The sequence below is a fragment of the Monopterus albus genome, unplaced genomic scaffold (genome assembly GCF_001952655.1).
Source record: "Monopterus albus unplaced genomic scaffold, M_albus_1.0 scaffold113.1, whole genome shotgun sequence".
NCBI lineage: Eukaryota > Metazoa > Chordata > Actinopteri > Synbranchiformes > Synbranchidae > Monopterus > Monopterus albus.
This window is the reverse complement of record NW_018127993.1, coordinates 1687466-1710051: the sequence shown is the minus strand read 5'-3', so window position 1 is coordinate 1710051 and position 22586 is coordinate 1687466. Positions and strand designations below refer to the sequence as shown.

General features: G+C 43.2%; 2 protein-coding genes across 9 annotated transcripts in view; both read left to right on the top strand.

The window, feature by feature from the left end:
* The window catches only part of adgra3 (adhesion G protein-coupled receptor A3), a 23295-nt gene extending 12476 nt beyond the window's left edge, over window positions 1-10819 (top strand). The window contains 18 exon segments of the mRNA XM_020611441.1: window positions 390-461; window positions 556-627; window positions 745-905; window positions 1500-1713; window positions 1812-1976; window positions 2503-2704; window positions 2857-3006; window positions 3554-3712; window positions 3804-3962; window positions 4148-4355; window positions 4513-4576; window positions 4578-4695; window positions 5031-5155; window positions 5487-5610; window positions 5831-5976; window positions 6192-6287; window positions 6983-8803; window positions 8890-10819. Of these exon segments, the coding sequence (XP_020467097.1) occupies window positions 390-461; window positions 556-627; window positions 745-905; window positions 1500-1713; window positions 1812-1976; window positions 2503-2704; window positions 2857-3006; window positions 3554-3712; window positions 3804-3962; window positions 4148-4355; window positions 4513-4576; window positions 4578-4695; window positions 5031-5155; window positions 5487-5610; window positions 5831-5976; window positions 6192-6287; window positions 6983-8426 (3679 nt within the window). The 3' untranslated portion in view covers window positions 8427-8803; window positions 8890-10819.
* Window positions 10820-13871: 3052 nt separating this feature from the next.
* The window catches only part of kcnip4a (potassium voltage-gated channel interacting protein 4a), a 124082-nt gene continuing 115367 nt past the window's right edge, over window positions 13872-22586 (top strand). For 3 of the 8 annotated variants that reach the window (XM_020611392.1, XM_020611405.1, XM_020611406.1), the window contains exons 1-2: window positions 13872-14081; window positions 16965-17131. Coding sequence is in view for 2 of the 8 variants with exons in the window: in XM_020611402.1 (XP_020467058.1) it covers window positions 14033-14081 (49 nt within the window). In the remaining 6 variants the exon portion in view is untranslated. Of the gene's footprint in view, window positions 14082-14791; window positions 14998-16964; window positions 17132-22586 lie in introns of those variants that run through there. The other 5 variants (XM_020611402.1, XM_020611396.1, XM_020611394.1 and 2 more) reach the window with 3 other exon arrangements.

Here is a 22586-nt window from a genome sequence, read left to right as displayed (position 1 = left end):
ACGCATCGTGTCAGGTCACATCCCCAGGGGAAACACACACGTTTGACCTTAATCACAGGCGATGAATTACCTCCCGGTTTTACTCTGCCTTTGATGCGTCGACTCCCCCACATAGACGCCTGCACAGACATGATCACAAATCTCCCGGAAAGTTATAAATCTGTCAGCAGATTGTTTGGTCTTTGTTAAACTTGACTTTTTTGGCATCTTAATCATTTTCCCATTTATCCATTTTCTCATGATGCAGTCTGATGTTCGTGGCGTATCTCGCTGTAAAACGCTCGGAGCCTTAATGCAGCTTTCTAGTTGCCTTTTAAACCATTCTAGCAGTCAGGCTGCATTATTTTAAAAAAATAAACCATGACCTTCTTTGTCTGTGTGTGTTTCAGAGACGTGTCCAACAACAGCATTGGATGTCTGAATGTAGACATCTTCAAGGGCCTCAGCAGTCTGATCAGACTGTAAGTCAGGAGGACTTTTAGGGACATAATATAATCATTTTTTGTGAGGGACTTGGATAAAAGATTGTTTTCATAGTTACTTGTTTTATTTCAGAAACCTTTCAGGGAACAAGTTCTCCTCACTGGCTCAGGGGACCTTTGACAGTTTGGTGTCTCTGAAGGCATTGTAAGTATGATGGCAAAATTAAGCTTCTTCATCACTTCCAATGATTATCTGTTGGTGCCCTGTCACTTTAACTTTCTTCCCCACGATGTGTGGGTGTGTGTTTCTGTTCACCTGCAGAGAGTTTCAGACCCCTTACCTGCTGTGTGACTGCAACCTTCTGTGGCTGCTGTCCTGGGTCAAAGAGAGGAACATCGCTGTCAAGAATACCAAGTGCTCCTACCCCCAGTCTCTCCAGGGCCAGCTCATTACCTCTCTCGGGCCAGAGCTCCTCACCTGCGGTAGATGCACACACCTGCCTGAGCTAAACAGAAACGAAAACTGACTAAATGCAGCACAAAGATAACACGAGGAATCATTTATCATTTCAGTGACACTATCTGATGTATCATTTGTCCAGTTTTGGACATTTTGAAAGTGTGAAATAAGTCATGTTGAGTGGTTACACAGACTATAATGCCAGAATGTTGCACTCTCGCTTTAATGTCTCTGTTTTGGCTTGTGTTTGTGGAACAGAGGCTTGTGCAATGACATGGCAGATAAGAGAAGGGCTGCTTGGGCCAGTGCTGCCTTTCTTTGTACTTGCTCATGTCTTATCAGTTTGGCACTCATCACAGTGAGGGATTATGAAATACATGGCATAGATATACCAAGAGCCAGTGGCCTGACATCAGTGGCAAAGAACTGTTAACCACCCAGAATTCAAGACACTGCTTTACTGTGTGCCTAAAAGTACCAACTGTGCAACACAACTGCACTGTATCCAGAATAAATGGATATGTGGAAAATTATTTGTGACGAATATGAAACAATAACTAACCTTTCTGGGAGGAATAGCTACCTGATTCTCTTCCTAATGTGCCTGCTTTCCTCAGATGCTCCTCTTGAGCTGCCATCCTTCCAGCTAACTCCATCGCAGCGTCAGGTCGTCTTCCAGGGGGATAGCCTGCCCTTCCAGTGCCAGGCCTCCTTTGTGGCCGAGGACATGCAGGTGCTGTGGTACCAGAATGGCCGCATGGTCAAGCCTGACGCTGCACAAGGCATCTTTATTGAAAAGCATGTGGTGCAGAACTGCTCCCTGATTGCTAGGTATGATGATATACATCTTAGAACCTTACATTTAACTAGAATCTAGTTCTGATTAGTGAGTGTAATGAAGACATTTTCTCCTCCATGTGATCCACTAGTGCGCTGACCATCTCAAACATCCAGCCTGGTTTTACTGGGAACTGGGAGTGTCGTGTCCGGACAAGCAGAGGCAACACCACCAGGACTGTCCACATTGTGGTGTTGGAGAGTTCTGCCAAGTACTGTGCTCCTGAACGTGTTTCCAACAACAAGGGAGAGTTCAGGTTAATTGACATCTAAAAACATACACCGAGCTACTCGTTTAGTTTTTCACCCACCTAAAAACCCAAATTTCATGTTGAATTAAACTAATAAAATCTTTTTTTTACTACGTACATTCATGACAATTCTTGTAAATACTTTCTATATTTAACTGTCTTGTTTTAATATGGTACACTGAGCATTTTCTAAACTAAAACAGTGATTTTCTTAATTCATAAATGCTGTCATCTGCCAAACTGTAGGTCCATGCTTATAAATTAAATACATTTTATCTGTATGAACCAATATTTATGTGAAAACCCTTTTTTCGCTGTGATGGTGCAGCTGTGCTGTTGTGCAAATGGCACCACCTTGTGGCAAAACATAGGAATTACCTCAGCCATGGTTTCAAACACTCGAGTTACTCTTTTGCTACTAATGTAACACACATTATGGCTGACATAACACCAACCAAAGAGAAAATAAGGACACTGCATGAACCAGTTACTCAAGAATGGAAACGGGAGGACTGACTTATTTTGCTTCCAGGTGGCCACGCACCCTGGCAGGGATCAGAGCCTACATCCCCTGCAACAGACTGCCATCAAGTGCAGGCACCTACTCGGGCAGCTCAGGCGAGGAGCAGAAGGCATGGCGCTACTGTGATCACGAGGGGCTATGGGCAGAGGAAGACTACTCCCGCTGCCAGTTCCATAAGGATGTCACAAGATTTCTCTATGTCATTAACCAGGTGTGTATCTGATGTTATTGACAGGAACTTTTATTGCTGTGATTTATATTCCAGCTTAGTTTCTTATCTTTTGCTCCTTTTTGATCAGAGGCTGTCCCAAGCTGCATGTCTGACCGTTCAAACCTAATTTTCTCTCTGGGTCTTTCTGCTAGATGCCTCTGAACGAGAGCAATGTGGTGCCCAGGGCTCGGCGCCTGCTGGTCTACACAATCAATGCTACTAACTTCTCGGACAAGATGGACATCATATTTGTGGCTGAGATGATTGAGAAATTTGGCAAGTTTGTTGACAAGTTTAAAGATGTAAGTACTGTAGTGGGCTTCCAACTCGCACCCAAACCAAAACTCAGTGAAATAAACTTTTTTTCCCCCAAGCCTAGCATCAGTGGCAGTGTGTGGTGCGTTCATTTGGTGTATCCCAAGACAACTAGATTAATGCTCAACAGCTGTTTGTTGTCATGTTGTTTAATGAGGAAGGATGTCTTGTTATGGCTTTCAGCACAGCTGCAGGCCAAGATTTTCACAGTACAGGAGCTGTAGCTGCAGTTATAAGTGCTTTAGGCAAGGAGCACTAGAGTTTCAAAGCATATTAAAGCGTAGTAGGGCAACACTGTGCTTGAAACATGTTTCTAATAGTCACTTAACTAGAACAAGAGTCAAGCATCTTTGTCAAGCACATGTTTAGTGCAGTTTGATACAAACAAGATGCACATTAACATTTCATATGTCTCCAGTCACATAATTTAGAGTATGTGCTGTTGAGTAGCTGCAAAGTCGATGCCTGTGGGTGACCTGAAGGGAAAAATTGCGTGTTCATTCACTCTTGTCAATCCCCTCTGTTGTCGTCCAGCTGGGAGAGGTGATGGTGAGTATGGCCAGTAACCTGATGCTGGCTGATGAGAGGGTGCTGTGGATGGCTCAGCGTGAAGCCATGGCCTGCTCCCGAATCATCGCCTGCCTCCAGAAGATTGCCGTCTACCACCTGGCAACAGCACAGGCCTTTTCCTTGGTTAGTCCCGTTAACCATATTATGTGGTGCTGTGCTGTACGGTGTTGAGAAGGAATTGTGTTAAAGTTTTCTTTTCCTCTTATCCTTCCAGACATCACCAAACATAGCACTGGAGGCCCACTCTGTCAGGGCCAACGACTGGAACGGTATGACCTGCATGTTGTTCCAGAGGCCTAGCCCTGAGCGCACACCTGGCCAGCTCACCTTCAAATGCAACGCCACCGGCTCCTTTTCCAGCATCCTTCACAAGGTCAGCTCCTACCAGACATAATCAGTTAGCAGTTTTGCTAGGAGGATGTTTTACTGTGGAGCGTGGATTTGATTGTAGCTTGTAAGCACATAAAACAAAAAGCTTGAGGATCAAAACACAACAATTCTGTTGTCAAAGAAAGAAATGGCTGGATTTTGAATTCATTCTGTCTTTTGTCCACATAGAGCACCATTGTGGAAGCTTCCCTGCAGCTTCCCCAGTCTCTCTTTACCCAGGCAGTGCTCCCAGGGCAGACGGAGGACACCGTCTACAAGCTCCACCTACTGGGCTTCCGCAACGGCAAGTTTTTTCTCTCCACTGGCAATTCATCACAGCTGGCTGATGGAGGGAAGAGGAGAAGTGTGGCTACCCCTGTCATCATGGCTAAGATAGGTGAGTCATATTTTAGTATCGCCCTAAGTGTTTAGTATGTGTTTTTTATGAGAAAGCAGAAACCTGAAACTGTTCTGACACACAACACTGACATACTGTGTCAGGAACCAAATGGAAGTTGAAATGAGAACTTGGCACTGTCTGTGTTGTCCATCAGATGGCATGGCCCTGCGTGTCCTGCGCACCCCTGTTAACATCACCCTACGGCGGCTCGCCCGTGGACTTCAGCCTGGTGGGAGGTCAGGGGGGATGGCAGAGCGACGGCTGCCGCATCCTGGGCCATCACGACAACTTCACCACTATATCCTGCAACTCTCTGGGAAACTATGGCCTGCTCATGGTAGGGCAGGGCATTTGAATGGCTCGTTTCATGGTCATGTGTTCACTGGGACATTTGGGGAGTAGTGAACTAGGAGCTGCAGTGTGAATTGTAATGATAATTACTCATTTAAGTGTCTGTTTTATTTTTTATTTTGAGAGCAAGCCACTGGCATCTACATTCATTCAGTTAATTATAACAAGCCTGTCGGCCCCCTAGTGGCCATTACGAAGTATAGCAACGTCTGCTAAAGTGTTGCGCACCTTGTGCATCTGTAGTTGGGTTTGGGTTTTGACATACAATGATGTGACATAATGATGTGACAAAGTGTAGACTCCACCTCATCTATCTTGCAGGACCTCAGCAGTGTGGAGTACTTTGCTCCAAGCATCCAACCTCTGCACCCAGTCATCTACGCCACAACGATTATTCTCCTCCTCTGTCTGTTCACTATTATTATCAGCTACATCTACTGTCACAGGTAATGGAGTCCCACTGCTATTGTCATTTATCTTTTGCTGGTTATTCATCTTCACTACAAAGCAGAAATCAGTTTTTTGCCCCTACAAACTAATTTTTTCCCATTGTTTGCCTAAGACTGTTAAATAATTAGTAATTAAGCATTAAGATCTCACACATCATAGTGATGTGGAAGCTTTACTGGCACTGGTCAGCAATAACTACACGTTGGTGGATGACCGGCACAAAATACACATAGGATAGCTTATTTATGATACTGTAGTGTCATGATCTGCAGAACAGAAGTCTTTCCATGTTCATGCTGTGATGTATTGTGTGTCTGTATGTCCCAGGTCTGTTCGTGTGAGCTCCAAGTTTTGGCACATGTTGATCAACCTCTGCTTCCATATCTCCCTCACCTGTGGGGTCTTTGTGGGTGGCATCAATCAGACGCGCTACGCAAGTGTCTGCCAAGCAGTGAGTATATACCACCTGCACCTGCTGTGTCTGCTTGTTTTCAAGGGGAAAAGCGTTGAAAAAGTTGGCAAAGTTAGAAAAAGATGGATTGAAAGTGCAGTAGATCATTACCACGGCTTAGAGGCGATTCGGCACCTCCCCTCATGGTGTATTGTATAGAGGAGAGTGACTGCTTTCATTTGCTGTAGTAACTGTCCTGTAACTGTGCAATCTCTTGTAGATGGGCATCTTACTGCACTATTCTACTCTGGCTACAGCTCTGTGGGTGGGCGTGACTGCACGCAACATCTACAAGCAGGTGACACGCAAGGCTAAACGATACGAAGAGCTAGACGAACCTCCTCCGCCACCACGGCCGATGCTGAGGTATGACACCACAGCTCTTGTGTTACAACAGAGAGAGTGGTGTTTGAATAAACAGTTGCATTTTGGTTGTATTTAACAGAAAGGATGAGGACGTCATTGAGCTTTCTCTTGTCATGTGTTCATGTTTGTTGGTGAAGCTGCCACATGGATTAACCACTACACTCTTGTGTCCCGGTCATTTGTAGAACCAAACCTTTCTGTGTTTTCTCCAAAAGGTTCTATTTAATCGGCGGAGGGATACCCATCATTGTTTGTGGGATCACTGCAGCAGCAAATATCAAAAACAACACCGCAGCAATGCGCCGTAGTAAGTAGTCCCTAAATAGAAACAATTAAAGTTCCTGTTCCTGAGTTTGTGCCGATGGGAATGCTGTCATTTCATCTGGACTAGAGTGTTTAATAAGGATGTGTCCAAACCCATGAGATCTTTTCCATTCTGTCCTCAGGAGGACTGGCCACACTGTGCCGCTTTAGCAAATACTGGATATTTTTGTGAGAGTAGGGAAACTTTATTCCCTGAAGTTCAGATTATTGAGGCCTATTAATGGTATGCACATCCGCGCAACTGCTGCCAATTTACAGTGAGCTCCACACCCCCCCTCCCCTGTCCACAGTGGCAGCTGTTCAGTTTGTACAGCGGCGCAGACTAATTGAGAAATCTGGACCCGTATCTGTTTCAAGTCTTTGGAGCTTAATTAATTTCTTGCAAGCGAGATGAATCCAACCTGTATTATTAGATGCAATGGGTGAGTTACTGGAAAAATTAGATGCAAAAGTTTTTCAGAACAGTTTTAAGATTGTGAAGTAAATAATGATGGTGACAGATTAAGATGAGAAAGTATTGTTTTAATGAGCACTGTTGGTAGGGTTACTGTTGGGAGGGGCTATGTAATTCCAAGTTGATGCAAAAGGTTGATCTTGAGAATCTTAAAAGTCACATGTGTTACACTACTGTAGCTGAAGTGTTTGTTTGCTCTTGTCTGTCTGTCTGTCTGTCTCTGTCCAGGCACACGATGGCATGGGAGCCCAGCATTGGAGCTTTTTATGGCCCAGTAGGATTCATCATCTTTGTGGACTGTATGTACTTCCTCAGCATCCTGCTCCAGTTGCGCCGCCACCCTGAGCGCTGTTACGAGTTCAAGGAGCCAAACGAAGAGCAGCAGCATTTGGCTTCAGCCAACACTGAGGCCCGGCCAGAGGGTCCCAGTGACCACTGCCATGCCCTCACCCTACATCTTCAGCCACACGAGGCAGCATCCTGTGTAGTGTCTGCTCCGCACACCGTGCCTCTGTCGGCCCTGGAGAATGAGCACACCTTCGCTGCCCAGCTGATGGGTGCAGCAGGGGCGTTAGGGCTATATGCGGCCCTCTGGGTGTTCGGGGCCATGGCTCTATCACAGGACCACCCCTACGACTTGGCTTTCACCTGCCTGTTTGGGGTGGCCGCGCTGGCGCTGGGGGCGTTCATGGTGGCACATCATTGTATCAACAGACAGGATATGAGGCGCTATTGGTCCCAGGCTTGTTGCTCTGGGAGACGAGCCTACTCTGCACAGGAGGATGTCCTTCTCCCTCAGTCAGGTGTGGCAATGACACCCACAGTGGGATCAGCTAACAAGACAGACGGGGAGTCAACAAGGTGTGGCCACAGCAGTGCAGACTCTTCCTACACAAATAAGAGCGTGCCAAGCATTCGCAACTCCGGCCATGGCAGCAAGCTGACCAATCTGCACGCAGAGGCAGCTCAGTGTAGGTCTGCCTCAGCACCGGTGACCGCCAATGGTGCAGCTGTTTTGGACAGCCTGACTGAGCATTCAGTAGACAATGAAATTAAAATGCATGTAGCGCCAGTTGAGCTGCAGTTTCGCCCAATGAACAACATCAGCAATCAAACAGCTGCCGCTAACGGACACGCGAGCAGGCATCACAAAAACAAATCGCGAGCACACAGAGCAAGTCGTCTCACAGTACTGAGAGAGTATGCCTATGATGTTCCCACCAGCGTGGAGGGTAGCGTGCAGAGCGCCCCCCACAGGCGGCACCACCATTATGACATAGCAGCACGCAGTAGCCGACGAGCAGCCTACATGGCCTACCGGGAGCGGCATCATAGCCAGCTGCAGCAGGACAGCAGCGATAGCACCAGCCTGCCACGGCGCTCCCGCTACTCAGATAAAGGAAGCGGCAGCACCCTGGGGAGTGGGGCAGTGGTGACTGTAGAGAATGAGCGGCTGGCTACTCCTGCATTGTCTAGCTCCACTAAAGACTCTGGTCCTGTAAAGCAGCCCAGCAGCACAGAACTAGAGAGCCAACCCAAGTCATATGGGCTCAACCTGGCCATTCAGAATGGTGGCACACTCAAAGAAAATGGACAAGCGGTGCCTTTAATTAACACAGAGTCTGCAGCCGGGATAAAGACTGGCTTGTGGAAACATGAAACTACTGTATAACTACAGTTTATGTTTGGCTCTTGTTTTGAAACTGTGAATTTCTTTAGTTTTCTTTTTTGTATTTAGATTGTGCCTTTTTTTCATGGAAACAAGTCCTTTGAAAGCAGTTATTGGACAAAAACAAGCCACATTACTGCCACTGAACTGTCCTGGTAGATATGCTTTAGTTAATGGTCTATAACTTTGAGTCCAACTCCTTTTCTCCATTTGAGAGCACACGAAGCTGCGTGGCCCGAGCTGTGGCCATGTTCCCAGATCTTGTTCCATTTTCAAGTTTGTTCCAATAATAAAACAAAGCTTTCGTTTACCTGACAAAGTTCCATTGTTGTGATAACATCCACAATTTCCTATGTTGGTTTTCTGAAGTCAGTGCGAAGGTGAGTCGGAGCTGTTTTGTTTCACAGATTTATTTTTCCTGACAGTATATGACAAGCTGGTAATTGTATTTTCCACTGACCCTCAGGTGGCCTCTGGCTCCATTCCCTGCAGTGGAGCAGCACTTTAATTGCAACTGGCTGTGGCTTTGGGCTCTGTAGGTGTTTTCCTCCTGCCTGCTGGCAGATTTGATGAGTGCACTGTACATTCTGGCTTCCGCTGACTTGATGCCGCGCTACAATTGACAACTGACTTGCGGGACAAGTAAAGCTGAGTAACAGGAGTGTATCCTCTTCCATTCTGTCTCCTCCACAGCCGAACTGTACAGCGTGACATCTCTTCTGGGAAAAGAGCACGCAACATACACAAAGAATGATTTGACTGTTGAGTACATTGGAGATTGATTAGCATCATTTGTTGCCGAAGCAACTGGATCAGGTCTCTGCTCTGTGATGCGTGTTGAAGGGTGGTGAAAGAAGTAAAAGTAGCAATATAATAATGTCATGCCATAAAGGATTTACAATATTTAAAACTACTGTAATAATAAAAGTCAGTCACAGGGGCCATCTTTCTTATTTTGATACTTGAAGTACATTGTGATGGTAAATGTTTGTGTCATTGCACATGATTTTAAATGAACTTGGATTTGTAGTGGAGCATTTTAGTGCATCATTCACCACTGATGGAAAATGTAGGGGAGTAAAAAGCTTTTTCCCCTTTGAAATGTGGTCGATGACTAAGTAACAAGTACCTGACGATGTTAATTACAAGTTAATTTCCACCTCTCATTTGGGATTTAACATAAACACTAACTGTGAAAGTTGGCTTGTAGCATTGTGTTCACTGTGAGAGCATTCTGCCATCTTATTTAATAAGACAAGCACTCCCTATTTTAAGTGACGTCATACTCCAGTCACCTTTACACCATGCCGCCAACTAACCACCTTCAAATCTTTTCATTATTCTTACTTACTGTAAGAAATGACAGGTAATAGTTGATCGTCCCAGTCCCAGAGGAAGCTGAGACAGCAGAGCGTCATCAGCTCAACTTTTTTTTAATTAATGACATATTAATAAAACAAATGTCACTGATTTAATGCCAAGCCATCTCAAATGTGACAAATAAGACTTGTGAATTATGTGGAGAGCAGTTATGCCCTGATTAGTGGCGGCCTCGCTGATTGCCTCTAGGCATGAAAGAGTGATCTTCAGATAATCACTGAGGTTCTTTAGTGCTCCCATCTGTTACCAAGTTCTTCTGAGGTTGTCACAGACGCAGGGATGACAACTGAAGTGTTTTCGTGCTGTGTGGGGAGAAGTCTCATCAAGGAAAGTAAACCGATCTGTCTCTGCTGTAAGATCACAGGGAAACCAACTGATAATAAATGACAAGTCATTTTTAGTTTAATTTGGGAGCATTGGGAGTCAGGTCATATGTCAGAAATGATCAATAAAAAGTGAACAAGAGGAGAGAGAACCCTGTTCAAACACCAAAAGCATCAGTTGCTTATAAACGGTCCGTTTTCACAGACAGTTGGGATCCCTCCATTATATGTTTCCTACTTTTTCCACCCAGTTTCCACTTAGTGCGCTCTGTGAAGTATGTCTGAAAACAATTCCTTACCAGGAGGCCCCGGGACGACCAACATCAGACAAGTGATGTGTTGTTTACATTTTCCAGTCGCTGCTTCTCTGCCTGGAGGAAGCATCTGGCTCTGGTGTGGAAAGATGCCACTGGAATGAAGATTGATATGTAGTAGAAAGTGAAGCCATCTGACTGTGCTGATTATAATTAGGTGGTTCTGGCTGTCCAGGGGAACCAGACTCTTTTTACCTGTAGTCTGCTAATCACCCAAAAACCTCAAAGGCCTGACACACACAGATGAAAGCAGTAATTATCATCCAGGGTTTCAGATGATCCCTGTCAAGCAGCTGGCTGCAGAGATAATTGCTGGATTTGTGAATTTTCTAAGTGTATGTATGTGGATTTTACTCAAGTATTATCAAATGACTCAAAGTTACATCGGTATGCAAGTTGTGTTTAAGCTAACATCAGGCCTTTTGCAATCACTTAGCACTTAGACATTTTACACAAATTACATAACTCCAACTTTATTACAGCAAATGCTCGCTGATAATTGCCCTTAATATTACAGGGATGCTCTGATATTTCTATATTATGTTAATACTTTAATATGAATACTTTGTTATACTAGTGTTCTCTGTAAATTAAAGGCATGTGACTTTCTGCAAATTAGCGTTTTGCACTGAATGAAATCATAAATAGAGGCACTTTTCTGCCCAAAGTGTACATGAAAATGGCAAATATTGATAGTAAATACAGATTATTCTAAAGAGAAGAGGGTTTCAGTTGATGTTTTCAGGGGGCCGACATGAGGCGTCTCGGCTTATCATCATTTGCTGTCCGGCTGGAAGAACACATTATATTTTGCTTTGTGAAAAAGGTCAAATCTGCAGCTTTGAGACTATCCAATGAGCTCTCAGCTTAGCTGTTTGACTTTTTGTCATTCTTTTTCTTTCCTTCCTTCTGTATCTACTAATCTTGGCCATACTGTGACCTCCCAGTTCAAGCTCACGTATGCAGACATGGTGAAGACAAACCCAGATGGAAAAATCAGCTACAATTTCCACCTCATTTCTGACTCTCTTCCAAGAGTAGCAAAGATTTCTGACTTAACCTGCAGAACTATTGGTATAACTGGTATGTGTTTAATGAAGATATTAGGCTCATTTTTAACTGAATAATATCAGTACATGCTTTGTATTTAAACAATTACATGAGTAAAATCAAGCTTCTCACACTGATATAATGCTGTTTTTTAAAAAAATATTTAACTTAGAATTTATCCAAAATCAAAATTAGGTTCAGTCACTCTCCCATTCCATTTTCCATCTCATTGTCTCACATTCACTGTCATATAATGATGACATCAAGCCATCTGCAGAGCTCTCAAGCCCGTGTGTTGGCAAAGCTGTGTTCTCATTAAGGCCCTCACGCTGCCATCCATCCACCTGTGCCCGTCTGTCTGAGCTGATTTTGGCTTCATCTTTGTCCAGGTGCACTGTTATTTATAGCCACCTGAAAAACTATATTGGATATTGTTCACTGTGACAGTTGCAGACAGTGGTTCTCAGACAGATACACACACACATATTGGAAATTGAAGGTTGCCTATTGGAATGCATTTATCACTTGTCTGCACGCTGTAGAGCTGAGAACGAGGCTTCTAGCACACATGGATTTCAAATATTGTGAAAAAAGTGATGTTTTTTTCTGACTTCTTTGTGTTGATGTTATTTGTGCTCCTTTTTCATACCAAAGTAAAATTTTAGATGGTCCACGAATACACCTCAACAACTAAACCTCAAAACTGCTGTTATTTTAGCTAACACAAAAAGCTTTGAACCAAATCAGGTCATTTGAGACTTGTAGGCAAAAATAAATTAAAGTTATCTTACATTATTGGATTTTTGAGCATCTTTTTTGATGAATCACTGTGTAACCTGGACGTTTATGAAGGTCAGGGACCGGGCACACACTTTCTATTGTATCAGCTTTATATGATTCATGTACATTTCAAAAATTAAATATGACTAAAAATATGAATTACACTGTTCATTACATTGTGGTTCTAAGTAGCTGCTCACTCAAACACACTCATCAGAACCAATTTAGGATGAGGCTCCTGTTTTGGAGAGGTGTCAGCGATTCTAATTCCAGTTGCGTAAATGGCCTCTTGTTTCATGATTTGTCTGAAGACGTCTGTTCAGCTGAACTGAGTGCATATTTTACAGCGTGACAGAAAGCCCGACCCTTTGTGGTATTCTTGGAACACAGTTAAACAGTCATTTGCAAACTCTCTCTTTTTGCTGCCATGAAACAAGATGTGCTGTGTTGTTAAAAATGTTCTCATCTTAAAAACAGATGACTGTTGTCTTGGCTCGCTAAGAAGCAATTTGGTTTATTCTGGGTTCATCTGTTATTTTCATTCTGGGCTTGTATTAACACCCTGTACTGTCCAACAACTGATGTACTGTTTATCCTGCAGTATATTGAAGGCGTGTGTGTGATGTGTGTATATTTGTTTGCAGAGTCCCATTTTATTTCTAATCATGCAGCATCCCTAAGTGTTTTGACTTGAGTTCTATAACTGTCTAAACTGTTTGTGATGACTGTTTGTGGCTCCTGGTGGTCCCTGAGCCACGCTTTGCGAACCATTAATGCAGGGCATGCTGAACTAACCACATACTGGCAGACACAGCTTAAACTTAGCTTATGCCAGCAGGTGGAAAAGCTTCACTGAGAGCTTGGGTTTGCTGTGTGTGTAGTGTGCTGCTCTGAGATAGTGAGGGACAATGATTTGACCATCTGCTATGAAGTATTTGGACACCAGAACATGTTGCAGAGCATTAAGAGGTCTCAGCTACTTGGCTTTTCACATGTTTGTGGCACCTGGCTGCAGGTGAATGATGCTCCCATTAAAACAGGAGAGGTTGGGCAATGAGAAAGTTATTCTTTGTCTCTCTGCAGTGGTCTTTCTGATTGTTTTGTGTCTCTTTTTGGTAGTTCTGTGTCTCTTTGCAGTCCCTTTGTTTCTCTATATGGTCATTTTTGTCTCTGTAGATATTTGGGTCCCTTCAGGATGGTTTTGCATCTTTATGGTAATTTTGTAACTATGTTGAGTCTATGTTTTGCATGTATTTGTCGACTTTTAATTGTTTTATGATGTTCAAACAAGAAACCTCTTGGGGTCCTGGAGTAGGTCCATTTAGCAACCCATCCATGAGTCCAGGTCTGCCCAAAACTCCAAAACCAGAGGATGCAAAATTGCAAGCATGTAAAAAGGAAATCTTCAAATTTGCCAAGTTGGAAACAGGAAGTTGGAAAAATAGACTTTTACTAGTTGATAAAACCTAAATCAACTATCTAACCTGCCAGTCCACGGACTGACCAGTGGTTTTCAGCTAAACATGAAAGCAAAGCATGAAGCATTAACACATAAATGCATTGTTGCACCGTGCAGACACGAATCAACATTACCACTAGTCACCAGCTTATGCTCGCTCCCGCCGAGAGGAGGGTGCACAAGCAGCGTCTGTCTCTGCCAAACTTGGGAGTTGAATGAGCAGCAACTAGTACCCGCAGTGTGCAGGTCCTAACGAGCTCCTGTGAGCGGAGCCAGGCTCTTAAAACCAAATTAAGTCCGTAAATGGAAACAGCTATGGAAAGGAGGAGAGTGGAGACCGTTTCTTCACCCGGTAGGACACGGGGGTCACATGTTTTGGATGATTTGGGGGTTTGTTGTCTTTGGTCTTGCATGGACAACTCTTAGCATAACAGTTACAATTTCTTGTTGACTTTCTGAACGAGCAACCTGGCACAATATAACTTACATTCTGTGCGATTACATTTGGCCATTCTTTATTTGGCTCCGGACGTAAATGAATACAGTAACAAACACGTTGTGTTTCACTCTGTCGCTTAACATTCACGCCACATAAAAATGATTGTCCATTGCAGGCATTTGATTCGGTTGAAAAAGTTTCAATTTTATCTTTGCCTACTTTATGTACAACGTCGATTTATCTTTATAGTGAGGATTTGTTGAAAGGCAACATTAAATTGTATATTTTAGACGCTGTTTTCTCTTGCATGCATCTGCAGAGCGTTTCTGTCACTTCAGTATGAGACAGCTGTAGAGTCATGTCTGGACTTTTGCCTTCTCTTGAAAGGAAAATGTATTTGGCAGCGCTTCATTGTTGCCCTTTGCACCTGCATGGATGGAGTAGCACAGGTCGTCTCCAGGGCAGTGCCTGTTGTCAGTGGGCTTCTCCTCTGTGCAGTTAAATGCTCAGGTTAATGCTTGTTTGCCCACCAAACGGACTTCTAATCAGCCTTTGTTAAGGATATGTGTCACACCTGCAAGATTTTAAACAGAGGAGCTGCTGTTCTTCTCAAACTTAATACTAAAGCAAATGGGTTATTCAGTTGTGTGTCTGGATGTGTGATTGTCCATTAAGAGCATTAAGTATGGGAAACAATAGTGTAATCAGCTGCTTATTATGGATTGTTTAAAAAAAAGACGAGTTGGCATTGACAAATGTCTTTGAAGAAGCTGAAGACGCCACATCATGACATGGGCACAGAGGACAACATGTTCTGTTTTAGAGCAGAGTAAGTCATTAGTTGTGGTGAAGATGTCGATGTTAGTCTGTTTTTCCCTTTTGAGTGCTAGGAAACTGAAGCACTGAAAGATATTGATTGCTGCTCTCCTCCCAAAAGTAGGTTATATAAAAATATGGATGTCTCATAACTTGTACTGAATGCTGAAAAGTTTTGGAATTCACTAGTTTGTCTCTAGCAGCAGGTCACTCACTGTCTCCCTTATTTCTGTAACTGACAACCTGAATAAGTGTCTCCTTATTCAGGTGGCTGAAATTTTTGCTGATCCAGGGAACTAGAGGCAGCATTAGTCTCTAGCTTGTGTTGCTCAGCAATTACAGATTCTTGTGGAGAGTATAAAAAAATCACTAACTTGTGCTAAATGCTTTTCTGTATGTGCTTATTTTGCTCAGCTTATTATTTTCTGTCCCCTGTGGACCAGCACATCATGGTCCCTCCCCAGGGAAATCTTAAAATGTAACAGTCGCCCACAAAAATGCTGCAGCCGCTGATCCGTGAGTTGATCCTCCCAGGAGCTGCGTCCTTGGCGCGGTGATTCTTTGCATCGGTGCCTCGGAGCTCTCTCTGATCACCAGGGCAAGTTCTGTGGTGCCTGCCAGCAGTTCCCTAGAAGTTTCTCGCCTTTAGTAGCATTTCTCTGAGTTTCAGAAACATGCTACATGAAAGGCAGCCCCCCCCCCCCCAGGTTTATTGTTCCCATTGAGCTGTTCAGCACCACGGCTAGCTCCAGCTTGTGCACCTAAATAGTTGGGAACAAAGTGTGTCCGTTGTGGGCTTTTGGTGATGTCGTGACTGATCATAATGAATTCTGCTTGGTGTTGTATATCCAGGGCTTTGAACAGTGTCAAAAACGTTAAGTAATAAAACATAAACAGCAAGCTGTCAAGAGGCTGTTGAATCAGTGCCTCATTCATGTTGATTTGCATTTAATCACTTGGTCTTATGTTCATCCTGCTGCATGCATAATAATTTCCAGCAGCACTGGTTACTGAAACTAAAGGTTTGTAGCTTACTGACAGTGAAGAGACAACATGAGATGTGTGCAGTTTTGCTACACTGCTAATTGTAACATAAATAATATATATGTTTTCTGGTTATTTGTGTGTGGGATGTTAAGAATGCATTTGACGAATGTGCAGTCCTTGTGCAAAACAGTTCTTCTGTAGAGGTAAAGAAGAAGCAGTAGTGCTCTTGTCTTATTTTAGACGTCAGCTTTGAGTTTTTGTGGCCTCAGGAAATGACCCCACATGGTTTGTGTGTGTTTCCTTGGTATCTGTCAGTGAAGCAAACATACAGATTGAAGAAACTGCTCCAGATCTGCCAGACAGCAGAACAGTGTTTTAGCTCTTCAGAGGAAAGTTTTGACAGGAATCAAAACTTTATTGTTTTTTTCTTCCTGCAGAAGTCGTGGCGTTAGATTTGTTACGGATCCAATTACAATGTGCCTGGTGCTGTCAAAATATAAAGGTTATGCTAATAAGGAATTTAAGGGGGCTGGGAATGTGTTGTTTTTAGAGGCAGACATTTTTAGCCGTCCTTCAAGCATTTTGCTTTTTTATGTTGAGAAAATTACAGAAGGAAATGTGCCTTTATTTTGTTTTGCACCTCTTGATGATCTTGTATGAATCAGTGATATTTCAGAGCTTTTGCCTATTTTTATGTTCCCCGTGTAACTAGATTCATAATCGGATAGTTTGACTTATTAAACAGTCAAATCTGGTGCCACAGTTGGATTTAATGGCATAACAACTGCAGCAAATTTTAAATGAACTCCTTAGCATCAGATCGGGTCCCAGGTAGAAGTATTTTCTATAGTTTCTACCCTTTTTTTTGTGCTCTCTATATGTCAGTAACAAGCTGGTCCCTGGTCAAAGCAGAAATAATTGCACCATGAACTTCACTGCGCCTCTGCCACAGTTTTTGTTTGTGTTGTACCCAGACTTTGTTTTTCTCTCTAGGACTAGGTGGGGAGCATCTGCTTGCTTCAACCATCTGCCTTGGGACTCAGGCCAGAGAAGAATGAGGGAAGGAGATGTGGAAAGGAAGGAGGATGAGGATTCAGGGGACAAGGAGGGAGAGATGGAGTAAGGCTGTAATGGACAAACAGTGACTGGGAGTTAGAAAGGTAACTCGTGGAAGGAGGGTTGCAGCGCTGTTTCTGTGGCTCTAACTTCATAAGGCGCTTGTTTATGATCGCTAAAGGCAAAAGAAGTGGACCGTCTTTCATGTTTATATTCCCCACCCACGGGCTTGTTTATGCCACAGATTCACTCCATTTGACTTCCTCGGAAGGAGTGCCAAACAGCCCGTGCCAACTGGGTGGCAACACTTGGCCTCAGCTTGCAAATGTCTTTTTTTTTCTGCCAAGGTTGTGTTGAGGATAAACTGCATTCCAAAGCCCATTTCTTACCTTTCTGTCCAGAATTTAAAGTTTGCACAGAGCAGATGGTTCTGTGTGTGGGTGTAGTGATTTGTCTTCAAGTTGTCCCACAGCAGAAGGAATAGCCTGAGATACATCAAGGCTGAAGTTTCTCATGATTAATAATATTCCTCATTAACTTTTCATTAGTTTTATCATAGCTGACTAATAGATATTTAATGATGTTCTTTGTTGTCATTCTGACAACGAAGCTTCAGTCAATTAAAGCACACTGATCATTTTTAGGTATGCTGATTTGTCTCTATAGTTCTCTATAGTGTCTGTGATGGGCTGGAGACCTGTCTGTGGTGTAAACTGCTTCTTTCCCATTGCATGCTGGGATATGCTTCAGCCCTCATGACAGATGAGACAGAAAACTGATTCAGTGGATGTTGTCCTGAAGGTGTTTTCTTCCTAGAACAGATTTAGCATCAAGGGAATTTAATTGGTTTTATTCTGTTATCATTATTATGGGTCCTGCTTAATGTTTTCCACTGTTGTGTTCAGCTGGTAACTTGCCATTGAGCTTCTGTAATTTGGTTTAGTTCTTATTTTGCTTGTCATCTTTTTCTGCATTGTTTCTTTGAGTGTAGATATCCTAAGTCTTATTTATGCAAATGAGTAAGTTAGTAGTAGTAGTTGGTAATTGGGTGTCTCTGTGGCGCAATCTGTTGGCGCGTTCGGCTGTTAACTGAAAGGTTGGTGGTTTGAGCCCACCCAGGGATGTGTAGTTCTGTGCAGAAGAAACAATTACTTTATGGGTGACTGTGGTTCAGTGGGTAGAGCAGCAGTCTCCCAACCAGAGGTTCAAATGTCGGTGCCTGCAGTCCACATATCAAAGTGTCCTTGGGCAAGACACTGAACCCCCCTGTTGCCCCTGATGGTTAGAGCCATCGGCGTGAGTTGGCACCGCAGATGCCTGCGGTTCTGTACCGGAAACAAATTCCTTGTGTGTAACATACTTGGCCAAATAAAGGTGATTATACTTATCCTTTAATCACCTGTACCAAAAACCTGTGTCAAAAAGACACAACCAATGCAGCATCGAATGTTTCTGAGTTCATTTGCAGCTTGTGAACATAACAAAACCAAATGATAAGACATTAGCTGCAAGTAGATTGAGTCTTTCCAGGGACACTGAGATGAACATCACACAGGCTGTATGTGGAGGCAGGCCTGGCAGCAGTGGTCAACTGAAGTGTCCGTCTACCTTTCTTCCCGTCCCAGTGGCTAGGCTCAAAAGAATATTCTGGGTTGTAGTCACTCCAGAAGTCCACATCATACAGGGAACTGCCTCCACAACAGCACAATACACTAAACATAGCCATATCAACAGGAGATTATGACATCCTGCTCATACACACATGAGCCATATGTCAGTCCATCTTGTTGATGAGGGCGCCCTGTATATAGATTGGAAGAATAGTAGTAGCTTTCATAGCAAAACAGTGACTGCTAATAAACTTAACTAAGTAATTATTTTAGATATATTTTTGAAATGTTATGTCAGTTACCACCCAACCTTGCAAATCATGGAGAGAATGTGTCTGCTGTGTGGTAATGGTGGCATCCGAGCAGCGTGCAAGGCTGACACCCAGTGGTTGTGCAGCCAAAGTGGTGTCTCTGAGTAGTAAACAGTAATGGTGTTACTGCTGATTATGTTCTTTATTAATCATTTGATTAGTCTGCTTGTACCAAACAATACAAATATAAAGATGAAATTAATATTTAGCATGTTTTAAAAAAAACATTTAAACGATGAATTGGTGCAGATTAATCTTCTGTTTTTTGCAGCTGTAGCTGCTTTGTCTCCTAAGTCTGCAGATAAAGCAGTTCTGTTGGATTAACACATTTTGAGGCAATATGGAAAACCAGCGACAAACGCTTGATTGGAAGTGACGCCAGTGTGCTTGGAACTGAGATAAAACAACACGGTGTATGGTTCTGAATACTTGGAGCAAGTGTAGATGAGCAGTAACTTTCTTGATTCTCAGTCTACATCAGGTGTACTGTGTGTGTGGGTAGTGCCCTTTGTTTGATGAGCTGAAAATGAGAGTATCCCTAGAGAAAATGAAAGTGACCTTACAACATAAACCTGCAGATAGGCTATATTCTTTTGTATGCTTCACTGCCACCATGACACACATCCTTACACAGAAGGTGCCCCAAATCCCTCGAGGTGCTTGTACAGTCACCAGCACAGTGTCTTTGTACACGCTGACCGATTAAAAAGCTGCTGTTATCTTCAGATAGCAGGCGCTGCGGCTGAATAATTTATGGAGGCATTCCAACACATTGACTGAGAAAACGACACACACCCACAGAGGGCAGGGGACTGGGAAAAGGTCTGATATGTCTCTGGAGGTGTGTGGGGTTTTCTCTTGGCAGTATGCATTGTGTGTGTGTGTGTGTGAATTTCTCCTGCTCATGTTTGAGGTTTTTTTTTTCTTTCTTCTCTAAAATGAGCCACTATATCGGCCATAATGCCACAGTCCATTTAACAAGTGGAAGAGGGAGCAAGTGTGATAAAGAGCAGGCCAATGTGAACTGATGGACTGTCCGTGCTGCTCATTTTCATTATGCTGAGTTGCCTTGTCCCAAGAGTTTTGTCACTTACCCATTTAAAAAGTGCTGAACCCTTATTCATTGAGTAATTAATACTGGTGCATAATTGAGCATGATGATAAACAAATGCTGTGACTGACACTTAACTGTATCAGCAAGATTGTTAGGTGGGTATCGCACTTCATTTTCATTACCTTGACCTTTGGATTAGCCTTTGTAGCTGAGCTGTTGATGCTTCTGATTTGAATACGCCTGAGGCTGCAGGACGCCTTTGGCACATCACGACAGAAACATCTCTCAGTGCAAGGTTATGAATGCTATAGACACCTTTTTTCTTTCTGTAAAGCTGAAACTGATCTTGACTTCCTAGTGGCCAGTGTGCTCTCCTTTTATCAAATTACTCGGCTGTAGTTCAGCTTGTGATTATATCCATTTCAGCTTTAGTTAAGTGCACAACTGCTGTCTCCACAAAGATGCCATTACTGGCCTCGTGTTTTAAAAGGAGAAATAAAATAGATCCTGAATATACTGATACATATAGCCTGCTTGGTATTACTTTATTGGTATACTGTAAGTACTGCATTGCAGGTTACTTTATCCTCAGGGCAGTATCACCTTTTGCATTCTGCTAATTTTAGCCACCACATTGGAGGACAAGGTCACGGTGGGTGTTTAAGAAATGGGAAAGAGGACGTGTGTGTGTGTATGTGTGTGTGTGTGTGTGTTGGAGGGAGGCAGAGGGAGCGTAGATGCACGCAGCGTGGTGCGTCTTCTGCCTGGCCCTGCTGTGACAACCAGCTGACCTGCTCACACTGAACCACAGGGTGTCAGGCCACCATGACAATGGAGCTGGGAAGGAAAGATGGCATCTAGTAGTGGTGCATTTCAAGCTATTGCAGCAGAGAATAATGAGCTCTCCGACCTGTGACAGCGTGTTCTACAGGGTCATGCAGTGGCTGTAGCTGTTGCCTGTGTGTTTAAAGTTTCACAGTGGATGGGCTAGGATGAGGTAATAGTTTGAAAAAGTTAGTCATCCTAAAATGTCACGTTCCTTTCTTTATTTTGACAAGGTAGTATGGACAAAATAGAACAGACAAAAAAGAAAACTGACTCTAAAAGGCTGTAACGATGTCTTTTCCTTCATGTGCTGCAGCCGTCCAAACCAAAGCAGTGATATCAACCGTTTGTAACCCAGTAGTTGAACTGATGAGTTGTCTGACTTAAGTCTCTGTTGTGGCCATTTGAGGAACCGCTTGTTTTGGTAAAACTTCTGCACAGGCTTAATTTCTCAGCCTCTTTGTTGCAGACAGTCCATTCACTAAATATTCTTTCTTGAGCATTTTCTATTTTGGTTAAATGACATTGCACATATATAACTGTTGGTGTAGTCACACTCTCCACACAATTAGCTATGTGTTAAAAACACTCAAATGCAGTGTGTTTATGTGAGCACTTGTTTTGCTAATTAGTCTTGTCATAATTTAAAAGCTGAGCTCCCATATTGTGGTTTACATGGGAGATGAACTCCATGTTATTGATCACTGCTGCATTTCACATAATAAAGAGTATGTCCAGTGCCATTTTTATGCCTCCGTGCTGGTGATGGCCGTGGTCGGAGGCATTATGTTTTCAAGCTGTCCGTCCATACGGCTCATTCTTGTGAACGAGATATGTCAGTTAAAATGTGGCACAGGTGTTCACTTGGACTCAAAGATGAATTGATTTAAATTATGGTGGTTAAAGGTCAAGGTCAGTGACCTCACTTCTGTCCCATACCCATGAATTTGACTGGTTGGCAGAGGCATACAACCATGAAGCACTAATTCTCGTTAGAGTGGAAACTCAGTGTTCTCAGATGACCTGCGTGTTGATCTGGATGTATGTTTTCAGGGAGTGACGATGTAGGGACCAGTTATTATATAACTATATATCCATTCTACATGAGCCTGGCTGTCTGCATTGATCTCAGAATATGTTATAGCAAATTGATTCGGACATAATCGATAGCTGTCCGAGTTAGAGGAGTAATGAAGATTTAAGTGTGCATGAGATCCACAGGCTCAATAGTGTATCTCATATACAAACCATCTAGCACTTAAAGGTCTACATTTGCCAGCTGATGTAGGTGGATTGTGTTTCAGTCATCTTTCATGGATTGACTTAAACAGGACAACTATATTCAGATTGGTTCCTGTTTGCTGTGACAGGAGTTGTGTGCTCCAACTGGGGATGGGGGTGTGATTGCATTTTGAATTAGACTTTATTGAATCTGAATCACGTTGAATCTCTGAACCTTTTAAAGTGCGAAATGAAGTCATCCATTACTTAGCTTCTTCTAATTACACAATTAATTTTAGAACTGTGATTGGGACCAATCTCCAGACGAGCACCACACTAACACTACAGTGCACCACAGTAAATAACTGTGAAACCTAACCCGTATCCTACTGTCACCACACATGTGATCACTGCTCTGACTTTGATTAATCCTGTGCTTACCCATTTGGCCCTTGATTCTCACATGTTTTAAACTTACTTTGGACTCAGGAGTCAACTGTACTTGGTCTTAAAGTCATCTAATACTCGGCTAAGGTGT